The sequence below is a fragment of the Vombatus ursinus genome, unplaced genomic scaffold, assembly GCF_900497805.2.
Source record: "Vombatus ursinus unplaced genomic scaffold, bare-nosed wombat genome assembly UNPS02001287.1, whole genome shotgun sequence".
NCBI lineage: Eukaryota > Metazoa > Chordata > Mammalia > Diprotodontia > Vombatidae > Vombatus > Vombatus ursinus.
Genome location: NW_020941065.1, coordinates 12,475,664 through 12,491,242, shown reverse-complemented (window position 1 = coordinate 12,491,242; position 15,579 = coordinate 12,475,664). Strand labels below are relative to the sequence as shown.

General features: G+C 45.6%; 1 protein-coding gene across 4 annotated transcripts in view; it reads right to left on the bottom strand.

Annotated features, from left to right (window-relative positions):
* The window catches only part of KIAA1671 (KIAA1671 ortholog), a 216,086-nt gene that overhangs the window by 125,186 nt on the left and 75,321 nt on the right, over nucleotides 1-15,579 (bottom strand). For all 4 annotated transcript variants that reach the window (XM_027863318.1, XM_027863302.1, XM_027863308.1 and 1 more), the window contains 3 exons: nucleotides 13,196-13,289; nucleotides 7,621-10,608; nucleotides 2,847-2,978 (listed from right to left, as the gene is read on the bottom strand). In XM_027863318.1, coding sequence (XP_027719119.1) covers nucleotides 2,847-2,978; nucleotides 7,621-10,608; nucleotides 13,196-13,289 — 3,214 coding nt within the window. The remainder of the gene's footprint in view (nucleotides 1-2,846; nucleotides 2,979-7,620; nucleotides 10,609-13,195; nucleotides 13,290-15,579) is intronic.

Sequence of the window (15,579 nt, the reverse complement as noted above, 5' to 3'; positions counted from 1 at the left end):
ACCTTGGGTAAGTCACTTAAACTCTGAGCCTCAGTTTCCTCATCTGTAAAATGAAGGGATTAGAATACGTGACCTCTAAGGTCCCTTCTAGCTCAGCCTCCTCTGGACAATAACTACCTGAGTCACAGATTCTTAGAGAAGACAGGAGGGGTGATGGGCATTCCTGAGTAGCGGTCACCCAGCCTCCAACGATGGGGAAATGCTGGCTCTAAGGGACAGCTCCCTCCAGGGTTTTAACAGCCCTCATTGTTAGAAACTGCGTCCTTCTGTCGACCTCAACCCGGCTTCTCCTTCATCTCTGGCTCTGCCCTCTGGGGTTAAGCGGAATGTCTACACCAGGGTCCATAACTAGCCTTTGAACCATCTGAATAGAGCTAATAAGTCCCTCCCAATCCAGGACGCCCAACTCTTCCTTCTAATTCAATCCAATCCGATCAGCATTGATTAAACACCCTCTGTGTGCCAGGCACTGTGCCAGGCACATACAAAGATAAAAATGAGGCAGTCCCTGCCCTCCAGGAGCTTACAATCTACTGGGCTGTGCCATGATTGCAGAGTGTATGTGGTGTTCCTCCCAAGCGAATGTAGGCTCCTGGAGGGCAGGAACGGTTTCATTTGGATCTTTGGAATTCCCAGCAGCTGGCATATAGTAGGACCTTAAATGGTTACTGATGGGCCGGTCCCAGTCCTTTTGGGGTCCATCTGGGCAGTTTCCTAAAATGTGGTGCCCAAGATGGAACACAATACTCCAGATGGAGTCTGACCAGAGTAAGGGATCAGCAGGAGAGTTCACAGCGACAGTCTCTAAATGCCACCCAGAAACACTTGTCTTTCATCCTAGAGCAGGAGTTATGAATCCTTTGTGTGTGTGTCAAGGCTACCTTTTGCAGTCTCACGCAGCCTATGGCCCACTTTTCAGAAGAATGTTTCTAAATGCATAAAATAAAATACTTAGGATTATAAAGGAAATTAGGGTCTGTGGCCCCCAGATTAAAATCCTTTTCCTAGAGGTAACTGGGAGTTACTGAAGCTTCCTGAGAAAGGAAGGGAGTGCCGTGGTCTGACCTGTGAGAATGTCTCACTTCACCTCCCTGGGCCTCAGTTTCCTCTTCTGTAAAATGGGTTGGATGAGACAATCTCTACATTCCCTTGCAACTTATGTATCTGGTTGTTCTGTACACCAGACTTCTGCTAATAATGGGTAGGCTCAAACTGGCTTTTTGGGCTGGATTTTCATGACTCTGGGCCTCAGGAGACAGCCTGGACACACGTCAGGAACAGAGCTGGGCTGGGACTTATGTTAGCTTCATAAAGCTCTGCCTGGGAAACCAAAGAATCCTAAGATGATTTCTGGAGAAAAAAGGTCCACCAAGGAGCACCATTCTGGTGGGCTTTCAACATAGACCCAAGCTCCCCACACGGGAAGGAATAAAAATAAAATCGAGGGTCAAGTCCAGCCAAACTTGATCCTCTTTGTCAACCAATAAACAAGCATTTATTAAGCCCCTACTGTGTACCAGGCACAGTGCTAGGAAACAAGGATGCAAACACTTTTAAACAGTCCCTGTCCTCAGAGAACTTACATTCCATGAAGTATACCAACACATACCTATATAAGCAAATACAAATCAAGCATTTATTAAGTGCCTACTGTGTACCAGGCACTGTGCTGGGAGACAAGGATACAAACACATTTAAACAATCCCTGTCCTCAGGGAGCTTACATTCCATGAAGTATACCAACACATACCTATATAAGCAAATATAAATCAACAAGCATTTATTAAGTGCCTACTGTGTACCAGGCATGGTGCTGGGAAATGAGAATGCAAACACTAAACAGTCCCTGTCCTTAGGGAGCTTACATTCCATAAAGTATACCAACACACACTCATATAAGCAAACAAAAATCAATCAAGCATCTATTAAGCCTCTACTACATGCCAGACACTGGGCTAAGTGCGAGAGATGCAATGACAAACACTAAGCGATCCTCAGGGAGCTTACTTCTCCTGGCTTCCGTTCCACTGCCCATGATTCCACGGGGCAGAAGGCACCCAGCAGAAGATACAGGTTGACCGTACATACATATAGACAGTCTGCAGTGCTAGCCTCCTGACACACACAACTAATAACAATAACCACTTTCCCTAAGGGGAAAAGAAAACCACCCAGACGGGCCAACTGCGGGCTGACGGCATTCGAAGATCAATGTAAACACGTTAAATAAAACACCAGAAAATGCAGGAGAACAATACAGACCCAGACAAAATGATTCATGATCAGGGAGGACCTATATGCCAAGAATGCAAGCACTGTTCAACAACCATGATAATATCAGTAAGGAAACCCTCATTCAACAGATTCATGAAAGACCTTTAGAAAACATAATACCCATTTATATATATATAAAAAAAAAACATACAGTGCAGGTAAATCTAGCCACCAGAAAGGACGCAAAATTAAATGTTGAGCTGTCCAACGACCCACAAAGTTTCATTCAATCTTGGATTTCCTATTTCGTCGACTCATTTTGACTCATCGCTCCCGAGTTAAAAACAAAAAGTGAGCCACGTAGAAGTGAGGCTTACTTCTGCAATGGGACATCAAGGCACAGGACGTGAAACCCAGAGCACACCTCCACTCCTTTCACTTCACATCAATGCAAAAACAAAACAAAAACAGAACACAACCACGCCCCCACGGGCCCAAAAGATCACCCCAAGAACAGAGGGAAGTACAATTCGCAACCATATCACTGTAATTAAATGTTCCCGCACCAGCATTCCTACCACCCTGCGGAGGAAACGGGCAGAACAGCTGGCTCTAGGCAAACAAAAACTTACCATGAAAGGCTCAATCTTCCTGTCTTTGCAGAAGCTGTGACTTCTCCTGGGGACAGGCGTAGGAGTGAAACCTCTCAGGGGGGATTTATTGTCAGCGGGTCTGACCCTCTCTTTTTCAGTGTCCTGAGGCACCTGAGTAGCAAAAGAGAGAACGCAGATTGATGTAATGAAAAGTGTGATGGACTTTCGAGGCAATAGACTTGGGTTCAAATCCTAGTTTTAATACTAGCTGTGTGACTTTGGGTAGGTCACTGTACCTGTCAGAACCTCAGTTTCTTCTTCTGTCAATAGAGGGCAATAATTCTTGAAATACCTAGCCTCACAGGGTCTTTGTGAGAAAAATACTTTGCAAACCTCCCAGTGCAACAGTCAATCAATCAAGCAATCAATCAACAAATAGTTACCAAGTATCTACTGTGTGCCAGGCACTGTGCTAAGCTAAGAAATAAAAACTATTACTATGGAACAGAGGAATTTTCTTTAGGTTTCATTTGGATTTTTTTTTTTTTTTTTGGCATTCATTGGGACAACACACATACAGGCTACAGGAATTCCTAGTTAAATAGTCAATGGGTATGGGTCAATTCAGTCCAATTAATCAAACACAAAACACCAATGATCCAGCTGCCTTTACAGCCAATGGGACACAGCTGTTGCCTAAGGGTTCCACTGCTGGGTGAATCTCAATTCCCCAATAAGAGGGTAAGCTCCTTGAGGGCAGAGCTCTAGGTCAGCTATCTCCTGGGACCACCATACCATCCACAACAGGGCTGGGCACAGCAGACACAGAGGAAGAGCGACTGAGGCAGCAGAGGATAATGTAATGAGGACCTGAGTACAAATCCTGCCTTCGTTACTTGTGAGCTGTATCAGCCAATAAACAATTACTATGCATTTACCAAGAGTCAGGCATTCTGCTAAGCTCTGGGGCTACAAATAAGTCAACAAGCATTTATTAAGCACCTACCATGAGCCAGGCATTGTGCTAAGCTCTGGGGCTACAAAGAAAAGTGAAAGACAGCCCCTGCCCTCCAAAAGCTCACAATTTAATAGGGCAGACGACACGCAAACAAATTTGTACAAATGAGACGGAGACAGAATACGATGGGGATAATTCATAGAGGGAAGGTACAGGAATAAAGGGGAGTTGGGAAAGGCTTCCTGTAGAAGGTGAGATTTTCCACAGAGACTTGAAGGAAGCCAGAGACAGAGGAAGCATTCCAGGCTTGGGGGCAGTCACCCTACCCTCCCTGAGCCTCAGCTCCCTCCCTTCTTAAAAGGAGAGCACTGGACACTGAGGTCTCGAAATCCTGTAATTCTATTTTTACAGGAAGAGAAGTGACCCTGCTTTCACCATCAGCTAGAGGGCTTTGTGACAGGCAGTGTGGTACAGTGGGTAGACAGCTAGCCTCGGCATCTGGAAAACCTGGTTCTGAGTCTCACCCCTGACCCAGACTAGTCGTGTGACCTTGGACGAGTCAGCGAAACTCTCCGGTTAAGGAACATGTGGTAGTGTGCCTTGGGAGATGGACTTCAAAGCAGTATCCTCAGACAAAAAAAGGATGGGGCTTTTCAGAATTAAGGGTCCCGCTATTTGCTACCCACTCTCCCGTATTTACTCAGGCACATGTGAACAAGTGGGGCAGCCAGGTGGTGTAGTGGATAGAGTCAGGGAGACCTGAGTTCAAACCCAGCCTCAGACACTTCTTAGTGGTATGATCCTAGGCAAGTCACTTAGCCCTGTTTGCCTCAGTTTCCTCATCTGTAAAATGAGCTTCAGAAGGAAATGGCAAACCACTCCAGTATCCCTGCCAAGAAAACCCCAAAGGGAGGTCATGAAGAGTTGGGCACGACTGAAAAAAACGACTAAACTAGCAATGTGAACAGGTGTTTGGAAGCAGTCATAGAATCACATCTAGGAAAAGAGGCTTAGAGCTATTTGAGAGCACTGAGTCCAATCCCCTCCATTTTACAGACGAGGAAACTGAGGTTCAAGTGTTCTAGAATGAATGGGTTGTGGGCTTTCCAGTTCTCAAGAAATAACAAGGATGAGGAAAGTGAAAGGAAGGAAAGGAAGGGAGCAGAAGCAAGCAATAGAGAGTCCCACTGAGAACATATAAACACACACACACACACACACACACACACACACACACACACACACTTCATGGTCCATTAGCTTTTCTTAACTGATTTTCTTTGTTATAAAGACAATTCATTGGGCTGGGTGTGGGGGGGAGCGGGGGGGTATCTCTGGAAATGACCAGGATGTTAAAAAAAAAAAAAGACAATGACAAAATTTGTTTTAAAAATGTCAAATAAAAATATTATTTTATTTAGATTTTTTAAATTAGTTTTAAATAAATATTCTATTTTTAATAAAAATATGATTTAAAATTAAATATTTGTTTAATTTTTTTGTTTTAAATTTTTGTTAATTAAAAATTTTTAAATAAAAATCTTATTCTTAAATAAAAATTTTTATTTTATTTTTTAATTTAAAATTTGTTATTTTTAAATAAAAATTATTTTAACAAAACTATTTTTAAAGAAAAACTTATTTTAAATACAAATTTATTTTTAAATAAAAATTATTTTTAAATATAGTTTTATTTTATTTTAAATAAAATTTTATTTTATTTTTAAGCAATTTTTAAAATTAAAGTTTGTTATTTTAAATAAATTTTTATTTTCTTAAAAATATTTTTAATAAAAATCTATGTATTTTCAAAATTAAAAATTTTAATAAAAGTGATTTGGCATCTGTGTTTTGGGAGAGATAAAGGACATTAGTGGTTGATTAAATCAGGTGTCACCAAAGCACCCCAGCCTTCTGCCAAATGACTCTACACCTGATTCTTAGGCCCAGGAGCTGAGAACATGCGCTGCATGAAAAGGGTCAGCTCGGGGCGGTCTAAGGGCTTCTCAGATACACAGAAGGGAACAGCCTTTCTGCTGAAAACCCAAGTTTGGGGCCAGGGAGGCAGGAGCAGAAACTCCAGCACCCGTGAATGGGGCCCAGAACCGGAGGGCAGAGCAGCTCTCCGGGCCTGTGGCCAGGGCACCCTCTGCTACAACACTGCCATTCTCCTGGGCCCTTCTCAGCAGCAGCATTGCCGCTCCAGTGGGGGAAGGATTAAATGTCACATTTCCATCGGCATTCTCCCAGAAGCCCTCTCCCCACTGCTCCCGGAATAGCAATCTTGTAGGCAGAGAGGACAGGAAAAACAGGGCTGGACGACTGAAAACAGAGCAGAAATCATGGGGTCACAGACGGCCTGTTACCGTGGTCAGCTGTGTTCTCTAGCCAGGCTGGTCTACACTAGAAGGAAGTATCAGAGATGGAGTTTAAACCCAAATTCTTCCCACTGTCCCACAAGCCTCACTTAGGGTGTAGTTCTCCAGGACAATATAAACTGCTTGAGGACAGAGACAAATGTTTAATGCATTTTTTTGTTCCAACCAATGCTTTCATCAGGGTAGGGAACCCTGAGCGTGGAAGTTCCCTTCATAAACGCACACTGGCAATCTTTCGGTAATTGAGTCTTAATGAGTTGTCTAAGGCATCAAGAGGGTGCTAAGTATGTTGGGTAGGACTTGAATCTGGGCCTTCCTGATTCCAAAGCCAGCACTCTTGTTTATTAGACTATACCTGCCTAACACACAGTAGGTACTTAATAAGAGTCTTGTTGAATTGAAATGTGCCACCTAGACTAGGCTAAGCTAGGGTGGCCCAGTAAATAGGCCTCTGAGCTACACCTTGAGTCACTTCATTTCTGCCTGCCTCAGTTTTCCCACTTGTAAATGTGGTGATAATAGCATCTACCTCTTAGGATTGTTATAAAAAATCAAATTGTTATAAAAAATCAAATGAGATATCATTTATAGAGGTGCCTAGCACCTTCATAAACGTTTGTCTCCCCCTGTGATTTTTTTTTTTTTTTTTAGTGAGGCAATTGGGGTTAAGCGACTTGCCCAGAGTCACACAGCTAGTGAGTGTTATGTGTCTGAGGCCAGATTTGAACTCAGGTCCTCCTGACTTCAGGGCTGGTGCTCTATCCACTGCGCCACCTAGCTGCCCCCATGAATTGAATTTTTAATTGACCAGTGTATACACCTAGGATCACAGATTTAGAGTTGGAAAGGACCTTCGAGTCCCCCTCGTCCAAACCCCAACGTTTCACAGATGAGGAAACTGAGGCCCAGGAAAACATTTGTGCCCAAAGTAACACAGGCAGTAAAAAATGAGAGAGCTAAGTCCTTTGACTAGAAACCCAGTACTTTCTTACGTGGCACCCCAATGGAAGTGAGTGAGAAGGAAGAGTTGAACATGGCTCCATGTTCATGAGGACGAGTAACTGGGAAGAATGGAGAGAAACTGGAAAGTTGAGAGGAGGAAAGAAAACGAACCCAACTGGGCCCAGGTATCATGGTCTCACTCAAGAGTCACAGAATCAAGGAGGAGAAGTATCTGTTAGGTCACAAAGCACAGAACGCTGGAGCCCCGGAGGGACCCCTAGAAACCACCTGGCCCAACTTTATCCTTTTACAGGAGAGGAAAGGAAGCCTCATAAATCAATGCAGAGCCAGGAGCAGACCCCTACAGAGGCTGCCTACAAACTGGGGGCTCTTTCCACTTGTCTTTGACCTTATAATTTGGCCCTTGTGATTCCTCATTAAGTATATGTTTGTACTTTTTCTTTTTGGTCTCCTAACCTGGGGCTGGGAATATGGGAGGTGTGCTGAACAGAAATGAATTTCAGTAAATAAATACCTTATTATCCTCACTGGATTTCGTTTCCCAGAGTGGGAATTCCCTGCAGACCACTGTGCTCTCAAAACTCTTCTGGGCTTTTAATGACTCTCTTCTTCTTTCTCGGGCCTCCTGCATGAGGGACAGATTCTCTCGAACTGAAGCAGGGGCTGTCTTTTCTGAATAAGTACGCTTGATATTTCCAAAGTCCGAATCATAGCCTCCCCTCCTGACTTTAGTTCTCCCGTGCAGAGAGCCCGCTTTCTCCCTTTTCCCCACAGAGTTTCGGGGAGCCCAGACTTCATCCTCAAATAAGGTCGCATCATGAGCAGTAGGGGAAGTCTTGGGATGCACGTTTACCTCCGTGTTTTTAATATCAAGTAAAGGGGTGTTTGCCTCAGCTCTGTAACTCCAGCATTCAGTGTTCTGTGGCCGGTGAGCAGACGCCACATCTTTTTTCTCATCCTCAGCTGGTCTTTTCTTCCCGGCGTCAGAAGGTGAATCCGGGTATTGTTCAGAAAGTTCAGATTGGGGCATGCCCCAGAGCAGAGGGGTGAATTTGGTGCTGGGAGCTTTCTGTCTGCTTGGTTCGTGAGCGGGGCACTTGGTCTTCTCCTTGCTTATTTCAGGTCCAGAGTGCATCATGGAGCTGGATTCCTCGGGCCTGTGGCGTTGTGGCCCAGGGAGATTCACCGACTTCCTGAAACCCATATGATCCTGGGGCGCCTTCTGACCCCTCCAGTCATACCTCTGGGAAAGGTGATCTGGAGAACTCCTGGTGCCTGGCCTCTCCCTCTGAAACCCGCCATGGCTAGCAGGTACTCTCTCCTCCTTCTGGTCCCTGGGATCACTGCCTTTCACGGATTCTTCTTTGTATTCAGCCATGAGGGCATCTATGTCTAGGATACTGGACCTGTAACCATCCTCAGCTTTGGCCCTGAGTGATTCATGGGCCTCGCCCTGCTTCCTTCTTGTTGGGAGGTCACTGTTCTTTGATGAACATACAAAATGCTCAGAAGCTCTGGAAGACCTCTTGCCTCCATCCTCTTTGGGATCACTAGGGATGCTGGCATTTCCCAACCTTTGGTTAACCAATAAAGCATCCACATCTATCACTCTGCCATCAGCATGCCTCATCCTTCTCTCCCCAGGCAGCACTGGCTGGTCACTGGGCCTTAGGCTCTTAGAAAAACTGAGGTTTTCCTCTTCCCTCTCTTTGGCCTGCCAGTTTTTCTGATCAAAGTTTTCCGATGGGTCTCTGGGGTATGAAGGAGCTAACCTAGAGTTTGGGGATGATTCAGACAAAAAGTTGAGTTTTCTAGAATTATGGACACTGACTGGCTCATCTTTGTCTGGTGAAGAGGCCTTCCTGTTTCCATAAACAGAACTGTCCACGTTATATTCTCTTTTATCCACAGGGATCTGGTATGTCACAGCAAAATAGGTCTCCCTGGGCTCCCGAGGTGACTCAGGCTTGGGGACCGCCTCCTTGGCATCCTGCAGAACACTCCGACTTGACTCTTTAGAATCTGGCCTGTCTGGGGTCTGCCAACTCTTTTCAAAGTAGGTGTCACTGGAGGACACAGAATCAACTCGTCTCCCAAGCCTCTTGGCTGGTTCTGGGGCAAATGAGACGAATTCGTCAAATTTCACATCGTGAGGCAAGGTCCTTCGGCGCCATCTTTCTCCAACTCTCAGATCCATGCTACCCGACTTCCTGACTTTGGCTTCTGGCTCTGGGGACAGGGACTGGCTCCATTTGCTTTCTTCACCCATTACCAAAGGTTCTTTCCTCATGGACCTTGAACCTAAGTGTTTTCTTGATCTGAGGTCAAAGGATTCTTCTTTAGCCGTGGCCCTGGGATGTGAGTTATCTAAATAATCATGAAACTGGCTCCTTCCTTCAACTAGACTTTGAGAGCCAAGCCTGTTCATTTCCACTGAACTGAGCCCTGGATGTACATTATAGGGATCTACACGGGCTGCTCTGACCACCACCGTCTCAGAAACATGAGTCAGACTTTCCTTTTCCTTGGCAATCTGCCGGGAGAACAACCTAGAAGCCTTTTCATTGCCCGAGATCCCAGGGCCCTTGTCCTGGTTTACCAAATAGGGCTTCTCCACTATTTTGTTGGGCGGCAGCGAGCTCCCACCCAACACATCCTTGGGTTCGTGAAATTCAGACTTAGGGGTAGCTGTTTCCAGCCTCTCTCGGGCTTCCTCAACCAAACTAGAGGCTTGGGAGGGTCCTGTTTTCACGTCCGGCCTACCCTGCTGCTTCATGTTCAGACCCTCACTCCGAGAGCCCTGCTTCTGAGAGGACCACTGCTTGTTAGTTCTAAGCGTCATGGCCTGTTCCTCGGGGGCAATCACCACAGCCTCACTGAGGATCCTTTCGCCAGTCATGTGCACAACATCATATCTTGGCTCAATTCTTTGGTGCAAGAGACTATTTCCCATTTGCTTTGCAGAGGAGACATTCCCTCTCTCGCCCCCAGGATGTTTTTCCAACAGAGCGGCATTAATTGGGCTTTTCTCTTCATCCGGCAAGATGCTACTCCAGTGTTTCTCTGCACTGAGTTTCTCAGCCCACTTTGAATTCTCAGTTCTGACATTCACCTTGTCCCCTGACCCCTTCCCTATCCAAGATGTTTTCTCTGCTCCTAGGCTAGGTGACTCGCCGAATTTTCTGGCTGAGTCACTGGCGGATGTCAGGAAGGGACGGTCAGCCATGGGGTACCTCATCACATTGGATTGAAACACAGTTGCCCAGACGGTCTGAAAGTCCCCATCGTCTTCAGCCATGGTGGGTGGTGACTGGGCTTCAAGCCGGCAGGGCGCCGCGGTGAAATCCTCTTTCGGGAAGAGAGAGCCGTCTGTCTCGTTGCCGGAGCTCGACTTCCGTTCAGTCTGTCTGGTTTTCTCATACGGCTTCACAGGTTTCCACTGGTTTCTCCCAGCAGATGCTCCGTTCAAATCAGTTCTGAGCAAAATGGGCCCTTCTCTTTTCTGGGAGGAAAAAAAGAAGAAAGAAAGAAAACTCAATATTGAAGAACTCAAAAAACAAAACAGGCTAGTGCAGCTAATTTAAATGGCTTAAAAGGAGCAGGTGGATGAAGTCTCCTGGTATTTAAAGGGAGGGCTTTCTTAAATAGAATACAATTTGGGGTATATTCAGATCTCCTCTCTATGATATTGTCTGGTCTGATAACTATTCAAAGCGACAGAGCAGAAAATTTACAAAATGACCAAACTCATTCAGAAAAGGTAAAAAGACAGCATATCATGGTCTGTTCACCTTTCTCTGTGGGGTTGCTTTTTTTTTTACAGGTGGGGCTTCAGTCTGCAATAAAGACCCATTATGACATTGAAATCTCTGAAGAAGTTGGCCACAAGACGGTCGTGCCAACAGTTTCTTTTAGGAAAGGGCTTTGAAGAAAACATTAGGCCTGGTGGGGTGTCCAAAGATACCGTGGAGCCCAGCAGACAAGCCCAGAAATCAGGGAAGGATCTCATGTCACAGAGGCAAGCGGATGATCTTGAAGGCCCTACCCCAGCACTATTTCAACAAGCAGAAACCAAGCCCTTACTCTGGGTCAGACTCCGGGCTAGACTCTGGACATACAGAAGACAGAAAACGAAGCAGGCCCTGCCCTCAGGAAGATTCCATTCTAGAGGGATTCTACTACTGGTGGATATCAACTGTAGGGTCCTCCATGCTCGCCCCACCCCCGAAGAAGAGGCCAACCCTGCCAACTCCCTGGCAGACCTCACTCTTCATGAGAAGCAGGTGCCCAAGCGTCTGCCGATCAGACTCTGACCTTCTCTAACAAGGCTGCTTATCAGACCACACACCATCACTGGGAGAAAAGTAGGGCTTCCTGGAGCAGGGAGACCCTTAGGCTCCTGAATTGTCCATTTTTCTTTTCTTTTCTAGGCAGAGAGGAGGACCCCATGATATCATTCGTGTAGGGCAGCAGGGCTGACCAGAAATAGAAATGGGGCCGCTAGCTCAATGTAAGGATTCCTGGGCTTTGTAGCGATTTCGTTTTGAAATGGAATACTAGCTATGAATTATTGTCCTTTTTTGGTGAAATTTTAATCTGGTTCTGGACACACTCCCTCTGTAAAATCAGACTGCAAGCTGCTGCTGTTTAGTCATTTTTCAGTCGTGTCTGACTCTTCATGACCCCATTTGGGGGTTTTCTCGGTAGAGATACTGCAGTGATTTGCCATTTCCTTCAGTAGTTCATTTTACAGATGAGGAAACTGAGGCCAACAGGGTGAAGTGACTTGCCCAGGGTCACACAGCTGAGCCCACATTTGAACTAAGGGAGATGAGCCTTCCTGACTATAGGCCCAGTGTTGTACTCACTCTATCAGCTAGCTGCCCCAGATTGCAAGTAGCTGCTTATTGATTTATAATCTTTTTTTTTTTTTTTTTTTTGCTTTTTGGTGAGACAATCGGGGTTAAGTGACTTGCCCAGAGTCACACAGCTAGTGTGTGTTAAATGTCCAAGGCTGGATTTAAACTCAGGTCCTCCTGACTCCAAGGCCACAGCTCTATTCACTGCACCACCTAGCTGCCCCCTAGGTTTATAATTACAAAGAGCTGCCTGGGCATTAAAAGGTTTAAGTGACTAGATGACAGGCAAGGTGGTATGGTAGAATGGAGAGCTGGCCTTACAGCACAGAAGATCTGGGTTCAAGACCTGTCCTTTGCCCTTGTCTCTGGCTATGAAACCTAGGAAAAGAGGCAGAATCCCCGTGCTATATATTTTTATGTAAAAATTTTTAAAGGAGAAGGGGAATTCCCAGTGTGGAAACTCATCTTCAGTTTAAGAAAGTTCCCTGGGATACCAAGAGCTCTCTGTCTTCATGCACTTATTAAGTACTATATACATTGGGGCAGCTAGTGCACAGAGCACCAGCCCTGAAGTCAGGAGGACCTGAGTTCAAATCCGGCCTCAGACCAAATACTTGACACTCACTAGTCGCGTGACCCTGGGCAAGTCACTTAACCCCAACTGCCTTAAAAAAAAAAATAGAAATGCCAGTTCTTGAGTCAGGAAGGCCTGGATTCAGGTCCCCCCTTTGACACATAATGCTTCTGTGACCTGAGACAAGTCACTGGACCACTGAGCGCCCCACAGAACTCTGATGTTCCAGAGGAGGTATCACTCTACACTGAAGAGAGACTTTCCTTACTGGGAGGTCCCCACACCAAGAGAATCCCAAGTCCATTCCCAAAAGAGAGAGGGAGAAAAAAAAAGGGTGTCAGAGATGTTGAAGACCTTAAAATTAATTACTCACGGGATCTAATACCTTGGAAAAGAAGAGCTGGAAAAAGGCCTTAGGACACAGAATTGGAAGCTACCTTAGGCCTCAGCCAGTGTAACTACCTGCTTTTACAGGTGTTGAAACTAAGGACCAGGGAGGGGAAACCAGGACCCCCAAGGATGCACAACAGTGGAGCATCCAGGCCCAGCCAGGGCTCCTGATTCCCAGCAAATCAATCAAAAGGTCATTAAAGCACAGTGATATTTGAAGGTGCCCAGGACAACTCCAGACAAGTAGAAACCAGAGGGGCCCTTACCTTTTCCTGGAGAAGGCTTTCTTGAGGAAGCTCACCGCTCGGTGCCGGGCCCTTATCGGGTCTCGATTCACTCTCCAAAGCCAGCCTTGTGAACCTAGGGCAGAAACTGGGGTTAATCTCAGAGGCGGCGAGCGAAGGTGCCGTATGCCCAGGTAGGAGAATCCAAGGCATTTAACCCAATGTGAACAGGATACAAACAGCCGGCTAAACTCTCCCTTCCTCAGCCGCTGCTGGCATGAACCTGACAAAGAGAGCCTGGGATATCACAATGTCAATCCTGCTTTACACCATTTGGGGTCTGGCTGCAAAGCCTCTAGACCAGGAGCCAGGAGGCCCGGCTTCCAGTCTGTCACTAACTCACTGGGTGAGCATCTGCCTGTAAAGTCTCAATTTCCTCATCTGTAAAATGGGCACCCTGTCCTCCCTAGCTTTCAGGGAAGCCTCAAGACTACATGTGGATATTATCTCCGTCAAGGTGTTTTGGAAGGAAATAAAAATGCCCCAAAAGGGTATAATTACTTTTGCCACCAATAACTACTAATCACTCACCGTGTGACCTAAGGAATATCTCTGCCCCTTTCAGGGCCTCAGTTTGCTCTTCTATAAAATGAGGGGGTTGGACCAAATGACCTCTGAGGTCCTTCTGGTTCTAAAGGTCAGTGAGTTTACCCGCTGATAGAACCACAAACAGATGACGAGGGATAGCCACACTCATCTGGATGGGGTCAATTCAATTCCTCAATTTGGCTGTGTAGTCTAAAACGATAATGATGATAAATAATTTAATGTAATAATTCATAACTAATAATAATAGTTGTTATTTTCAATCATGTCCGCCTCTTCACGACCCCATTTGGGGCTTTCTTGGCAAAGATACTGGAGTGGTTTGCCATTTCGTTCTCCAGCTCATTTTACAGATGAGGAAACTGAGGCAAAGAGGAGGAAGTGACTTGCCCAGGGGCACATAGCTAGGAAGTGTCTAAGGCCAGATTTGAACTCAGGAAAAGGAATCTTCCTGACTCCAAGCCCAGCACTCAATCCACTGTGCCACGTCGCTGCCCTAATAATAACAGCACTTTATATATGGCACTTTAGCATATAATACATAGTGCTTTAAGGCTTGCAAAGTGATTTACAATTATTATCTCATTCGAGCTTCACAACTACCCTGAGAGGCTAGGGGCTATTATTATCCCCATTTCACAGATGAGGAAACTGAGGCAAGCAGAGTTGGGTGGTTTTTTTTTTTGAAGTAACTTGCCCAGAGTCACATAAGCTAGAGAGTGTCTGAGGCTGAATACAAACTTAAGTCTTCCTGACCCCGGGCCCAGGACTCTCTCCACTGCACCATCTGATGCCTCTTTTAGAATAGAAAGAGCTACAGATCGGGGCTCAAGAACACCCGGTCTCTAGTCCTGGTTCTGCTACTCATTAACTAGTTGGGTGATCTGGGGGTGAATCACTGCTCCCCACTAATTATCTTGTATCTATGTATTTATGTTGTGTATATTCAAATGCAAACATGTTGCCTCTCCTGAGAGAATGGAAGCTGGAGGCAGGCACTGCTTCATCTTTGTTTTTGTTCAGCTCAGCGCCTGGCACATAGTAGGTATTGAATAAGTGATTGATTGATTGACTGACTGAATAAATGTCTGTTGAAGGGAATGTTGCACATACTTCCTTCGGAGCAGAGTAGAACTCTTTGAGGACAGAGCAGGGACTATTTCTAGTTTTTTTGCCTTCCTACCCTGACAGTCTAACACAGTGCCTGGCATACAGTAGGTACTAAATAAATGCTTGCTGATCGATTGGCTTCAATTCCATTTCACCTCCTCATTATGTTTCTTTGCGTACATGTTCTGTTCCCCTCCCCTCCGCCCATGGCCACGCCCCCAGCCATCCCTGGACAGCACACGGGCCTCATAAGTGAGAAGGACAAAAGTACTTTATCTGTTTATTATTTATTTTTATGAGACCCAGCATGGCATAGTAGATAAACAGCTGACCTCGAGGCTGAGAAGATTTGTGTTCAAATCCTTCTTCTGACCCACACTGGCCTATGTGTGACCCTGGGTAAGTCCCTTGATCCCTCAGAGCTCTGGGCAATTCCCTATGACTTGGGGAAGATACCAATCGACACCAGGAAAGGCTTCCTCACCCAAGCCTTCCTTATGCCAATAAAGTCACGGGCCCGGTTCTCATCCTTATTCATTTATTTATTTTGCATATGAAACCATTATTCTCTCACACATACAGCTTTTTAAAAAAGCTGCACATGAAATTTAGCATTACAATACCCTGTCTTGCTTGCCTGTGTCCCCTACTGAATTTCCTCCAGGTAGATAAAGTATTAGGGAAGGTATTACAGTGCCCACTTTACAGAT